Source organism: Channa argus, chromosome 17 (genome assembly GCF_033026475.1).
Source record: "Channa argus isolate prfri chromosome 17, Channa argus male v1.0, whole genome shotgun sequence".
NCBI classification, from domain to species: Eukaryota; Metazoa; Chordata; class Actinopteri; order Anabantiformes; family Channidae; genus Channa; species Channa argus.
The window spans coordinates 12,261,290-12,267,477 of NC_090213.1; the positions used below are offsets into that span (position 1 = coordinate 12,261,290).

The following is a 6,188-nucleotide window of genomic DNA, read 5'->3' on the forward strand; positions in this document are numbered from 1 at the left end:
ATGTTAAAACATGAGCGAACCTTTATAGTGGGCATACAAAAACAATGGGCACTAAGGCTTTAGATGGTCTGTAGCTCAGTGGGTAAGGCAGTCATCCACAGACCACAGGATCAGTGGTTCGACCCTGGTCCCAGCTATATGTCAAAGTGTCTGACTCCCAGCTGTGCAGTGCAGGTCTAAGCCTGTTAGAAATTGGGGAGGGTTGCGTCAGGAAGGGCACCTGGTGTTTAAACTGCCAAATCATCATCTGGACAATGATCTGCTGTGGTGATCTGGAGCTCACAGGATAAGCTGAAAGGAAAAAAACAGTCTATGCCATTTGGTTAGTAGTTATAAGTCTATGTTATATAGTGTGCATCTAACACTGTAGCCATCCTTTTATTCAACATTCATATTTAGATGTAGACGATGAATGTAGATTTTCTCTCTTTTTTTTTTTTGAAGTTGTGCCTGTACCATGAGAGAGTGGGTCGGGTGGATCAGTGGCAGAGCATTGGGCTTTGATAAATAAGACCACAGGTTTTAATCCCACCGCACTTGGTGCTGGTCCGAACATGTTCCGCTGTGGCGAGTCCTAAACGGACAAGCCGAAAGCCATTGATCTTTTTTTCCCTGTATCATGAGAGCGCACGTTTTGATGATTAAAGTCCCCACTGTGGGAGTTTTTGTCTTAAATAGAAGCTCTCTCTTAGTCATATATCTAGAGTTCCAGGGTCAGGCACAGTTAGTGATCACACTGATGTGTACCGTGCCCGAATCCAAGTGAACTGTGCCCACGCCCAATGCTTCAAACAGCCCAGGGAACAGATTGCTTAGTGTGAGTAATCCCTAAGCTGTCAGCTTGTTTACAACATGTTGGACCGACCATTTGAGATCATTGTTACCATAATAAATACAATATTTGTCTTTAATTCAACGACAGGCCAGAAAAATAAACATTTTACGACAAAAATCATAGTTTTCACTCAAGAATTGTTATAAAATCTGAAACAAAGAGTTACACTTAAAACCAGTCTAAGCTTTTATTGTTTTTCTTAGTTTTGTACTCCACCTTCTGTTTTTGGTTCTTGGATATACATTAATGCTTTATTTTCTAAGAGTGTGTTTTTATTTGCTCATTGTGAAGCAGCTGAAAAAATAAAGAACCCAAGCAAATCAGTAGATGATGATGATGTCTTTCCTCATTTGTTTGCTCGACCAGATGAGTGTGTTGCTGTTCACTGCACAGTGCAGAACTTCAGAGAGGGAGAGAAACACGGAAAAGCAAAAGCTCCTCCCATTTTGAAAGAAAACAGGAAGCAGTTACCAGAAGCTAACACAGACAGCAGATTGTGGTGATGTATTTCTAAACAAACATAAGTCAATCTAGTCAATCTAAGTAGAACATTTCCTTTTGTAACTGTACATTTTACAGTAGTAGTTTGTTTGACACCACTTGGAACCAAAATACTGAATGTGAGCACTGTCAAGAGTCAATCTGTGAAAGTAAAAGTAAGTAGTGAGAGACGAGCAGGAAGAGCCCACAGGAGAAATCAGCAGAATGGCTGCTAATATATCACAGTCTGAAGTGGATTGCACATGCCCCGTGTGCTGTGATATATTTACGGATCCTGTTGTCTTGCTGTGTGGTCACAGCTTCTGTAAATGCTGTCTTCAGGAGTGGTGGAGACAGAGTGGAATCCATAACTGTCCAATGTGTAAGGAAATTTTTCCAATGGCTCAGCCTCCACGCAATCTGGCACTGAGGAACCTGTCAGACAACCTGAGACGAGAAAGGACTCAGAGAGCAACGTCAGGAACTAAGGATTTTTGCATTCAGCACAGTGAGAAACTTAAACTCTTCTGTCAGAATGATCAACAGCTCATCTGCGTGATTTGCAGGGATGCACAAAAGCATAAGAAACACAACTGTGTCCCCATCAATGAAGCAGCTGAAGACCACAGGGTGAGCATGAATTTTCAATAAATAAACTGGCGTTTTCATCATTCAGAAAAAAAACTTCACTTGACCATATTAGGAAAACGTGTTTGCACTGGTAATAATGCTGCACCTTTATTTACAGACCACAATCAAAGTTCATCTGATGCATTTAAAAAGTACACTGGGAATCTACAAATCACAAAAAGCCAAGTGTGATAAAATGGCCAGTCATATCAAGGTAAGTGACAGACTTATTTACCACTGAGACAGCCACCAACATGCGCCACATTTGTTTATTTTTCTTCTCAGATCCAGGCTCAGCAGACAGAGAACACTATAAAGAAGGAGTTTCAAAAGCTTTACCAGTTCCTGAGAGCAGAAGAGGTTGCAAGGATAGATGCAGTGAGGAAGGAGGAAAAAGTCAAGAGTGAGGCAATGAACATCAGGATCGTTAATTTGAGTGCAGAGATCTCCTCACTTACAGACAAAATCCAAACCATAGAGGGGGAGATGAAAGCTGAAGATTTTTCATTCATGCTGGTAACTAGTGATTACCTAGGTTAATATTAATATTATAGTGTAAGCTTGTAATAATTTGGATGCATTGAGTATTGATCATTTCTTCTTTTTATTTGACAGAACGTCAAATCCACTATGGAGCGGTAAGTAATTTAGGTCCTTACCAACAAAGTTGAAGAGCAAGGCGTTGTCCTGACCCACTGGGGGCAGCTTAGGGTTCAGTATCTGGCTCATGGTCACATATAAACAGGAGGAACCAGGGATCAAACCGCCAACCCCTCTACCTCCTGAGCCACATTATAGAGGCCCCTAAATGTAATGAGTCTGAAAACTCTTTTCTAAATTTTATGTTAAGAATTTTGTCACTGACGCTTTCTTAGAAATAAAATGGTAGAAATACAAAAATTGTTGTAGTTACATTTGCCTTCATCAAAATCCGCAATATATTTGCGTGCATGCAAATTTTGTTTTTTCCAGTATCTTAATGGTTTGTTTCCCATGAAACCCTTGCTTATGATCATAGAGTTGTATGCAAAAGTATCAGGTGTCAAACTCAGGGGAACTTTTTTAATATTTTTTAAAAAAAGTGCAAAGAACTAAATATAAAATCCTATAATAAATCCTTTCGGCTTGTCCCGTGAGTTCAAGGTTGCCACAGCGGCGTAAAAAGCTGTGCCAAATCAACATGTGGACAAAATCCTATAAAACCAACAAATAGCCATTATAATTTGTCTTTATTCAACATGTGTTTAATATGATAAAAGGAGCATAACTGGATGACATTTGCTGATTTGGACCAAATAAAAATCCTTCAAATGCCATTGTATTAAGAAACACTGATTTACTTATTTTGTGGCTACTACATATTATTTTAGATCCAAGTTCAACCTGTCAGAGCCACATACTCCATTAGGAGCTCTGTTGGATGAGGCTAAACACCTTGGAAACTTACTGTTTGCAGTCTGGAACAAGATGAAGAACCTAATTAAATACAGTAAGCAGTGCAATGTTGTTTCAGCCTTGTCATATTGGGACACATTTCAGTTTTTTAAATAAAAATAAATCCTATAAATGTTTTCCGTATTTGTTTTACATTTCTATGAAGCTCCTCTAACTCTGGACCCCAACACCGGCTACGTGAACCTGACTGAATCGGAATGCTTGACCTGTGTAACTAATACCGTCAAGATTAAGCCACTTCCTTGTAATCCTGAGAGGATGGCAAATTCAGAAATTCTTGCCTCTGAAAGCTTTAGCTCTGGAAAACACAGCTGGGATGTGGAAGTTAGCGGTTACTGGGCTGTTGGTGTTGCTGAGCAAAGAACGAAGCAAATTTATAAAAGGGTGTGGGCCATGTACATGTGTGCTTGTACTGATATTTTGCGTGAACTTACTCCAAAGGACTATGTGAAAGTCATATCTGAGGATTCATTTCCCCAAAAAATCAGAGTCCAGCTAGATTATGACAAAGGAATTTTATCGTTTTTTGACCTTGATAGGAAAAAAACTATACACACCATAAAGTACAGTTTCAGAGAACCAGTCTTTCCATATTTTCGTGAAGACTCAAAAATCCTTCCATTTGACGTATCAGTGAAAATAAGACAACCCACATAAACATCCTGCATTAATGCAAAAGTAAAAAAAACAATATAAAACTTTGAAACGATAATGCATTTAAAAAATAGTAAATTTACTGCACTGTCTGTAAACAGAAGTGTATAAAGTTAGCTCTGGATTTGCATGAGCTTTGAAAAGTGTGAAAGACCTACACTGCTAACACCAGTTTATGCCACTCTTCCAGACTGATTCTTTCAAGTACTGTCATATCTTACTTGGACCTACTTTCAGCTTTCTGCAAAGATGTTCTGGGGTTTTATGTCTGGGCTTTGGCTCGGCTACCCACAAACCATCAGAAACATGTCCTGAGGCCCCACTGCAGTGTTGTTTTGACTGTGTACTTCAGGTCATTGTTATGCTGAAGATGAACCCTCCTCACAGTTATTAGGACCCCTGTGTGCTTGCTGCATTATCCTCTCAATTCTGACCAGTTTCCCCATTCCTGTTGTGCTCCTCCGTGGTGGTAGTGGTATTAGCCAGGTTATGACTGGTGCATTGTGACATCGTGCCTAAAGTTCTCCCCAAACCATTTGTCTCCGAGAATCATTTTCCCAGTGTTCTCAAAGTGTTACTGCAAAGTGACAGCCAGCTCTTGGTGGAGTCAAGGGGGTTTCAAACCGTTTTCCTTATTGAGGACACCGTGCTCCTGGGCACAATCAAAGCTTTAGAAATGATTTTATACCCATTTGTCCAGATGTGTGCTTCATGCCAAAAGTATTATTGCCAGCATATAGTACCTAGGACTTACCTCGTGCCTATGTTCATTTAGTGCAGTTTGCCACAGGTGGGGTCCAATCCAGTTCTATACTTATTTCAAGAAAAACTAGGCAAACTGGATGCACATGACCACAGTTTAGAGCCTTAGCAAAGTGTGAAAAGGGGAGACTTAAGTTTTTATTATGTTTTTAGATTTTTATTTTGTTTAATATGAAAATAGATATTTTTCACATTGTCATAGATTATTGTGTTTAGATTGATTGTCAAAATCTCCAGTATATTCCATTTTAAAATACAATGCTGTATAAATTACAAATAATTATTGTGTGTATAAATTTCTGAAATGGCTGTTTAAATTCATTCATTCAATATTAAGTGCATACTCTACTTAAGTAGAGTTAAAATCAATGCAGGTGTCAAAGTCAATGCAGGCTGATGGACAGGATTTGACCTTCCGTCGTTGGACAGAAGGCTAAACTTCACTCAAAACCTATTAGACTGGGATATGTCTGCACTGCTACCTGTGCTGTGTGAGTCTGTGTCACAGGAGGCATTAGCAGCAAAGTTATGGAGTACATCTCATTCAAAATGTATCTCAAAAAAATGTAATGCTGTTGTGTTAAGTAATTAAGGCAACTGTCTCTATAGACTGATTGATTGTTTCATGCTGTACAAAGTCTTTGAGAGAAAATTGGGATTGTCTTGATTTACACATGAAAAAAAACAAACACTTTTTTTCCTCGATGCCCCACTATGACTGACTTGTCTACCTGCGTGGAAACATAGCTCACGAGTGAATCATTGTGAGATAATAATGTCTCTAGTGTGCTGCCATGTCTCCCTTTGTGTGTTCACCACTGACACACATGAGTCTGAATCCCCACACTGATACTGAATCGCAGTGGTATTACAGCTGGAATGCCTGCTATGTTTTTACAACTAATGAAAGAATGAAGAAAAACAAACAGAGGGGCCAAATTAAGAGAGCAACAGGACTGAGAGAAGAAAACACAGAGGGAGAAAAGGAAATAGAAGCTGCATACAGGCATTACCCTTTCCATTTGTATCATTCTACATGTTTTACATAATGAGTGTTTCTGGGTCCAGCTTTCTCAGGGCTGATGAAGGTGGAACATCAGGAATTGACGGACACAACATCTGCTCCAATGTGATGTTAAGGGGATGTTCTTTCCACTGATTACGCATGATAAATGTCAAATTTCAAACAAGTTTATCTTTTGAGAAAGCTGGAAGAGAAAAAGTGTCTGATTCTGCCTTTCAGGTTTGACGTTTTAAACATTTGTACTTTGTCACTATCTTCATCCAAAATTATTCAAGATCGAGGAAGCAAGTGGAATTCAGCTGCTTGACATAAAGATGCCAATTTATAGCTTGTCAACTTTACAGGGTT

At 39.2% G+C, this 6,188-nt stretch overlaps 1 protein-coding gene across 1 annotated transcript; it reads left to right on the forward strand.

Annotated features, from left to right (window-relative positions):
* Positions 1-1,269: 1,269 nt before the first annotated feature.
* Positions 1,270-5,211, forward strand: LOC137102426 (zinc-binding protein A33-like). Its single transcript, XM_067481949.1, has 6 exons — positions 1,270-1,945; positions 2,064-2,159; positions 2,231-2,461; positions 2,561-2,583; positions 3,316-3,434; positions 3,546-5,211. The coding sequence occupies exons 1-6, from the start codon at positions 1,541-1,543 to the stop codon at positions 4,055-4,057; spliced, it is 1,386 nt and encodes a 461-aa protein (XP_067338050.1). The 5' UTR covers positions 1,270-1,540; the 3' UTR covers positions 4,058-5,211.
* Positions 5,212-6,188: the final 977 nt, after the last annotated feature.

Excerpts from the sequence above, each read along its gene's own strand:
- LOC137102426 (XM_067481949.1), top strand. The coding sequence starts at position 1,541 with ATGGCTGCTAATATATCACAGTCTGAAGTGGATTGCACATGCCCCGTG. Across the intron at positions 1,946-2,063 it reads AAGCAGCTGAAGACCACAGG|ACCACAATCAAAGTTCATCT; the intron begins GTGAGCATGAAT and ends CTTTATTTACAG. Across the intron at positions 2,584-3,315 it reads GTCAAATCCACTATGGAGCG|ATCCAAGTTCAACCTGTCAG; the intron begins GTAAGTAATTTA and ends ATATTATTTTAG.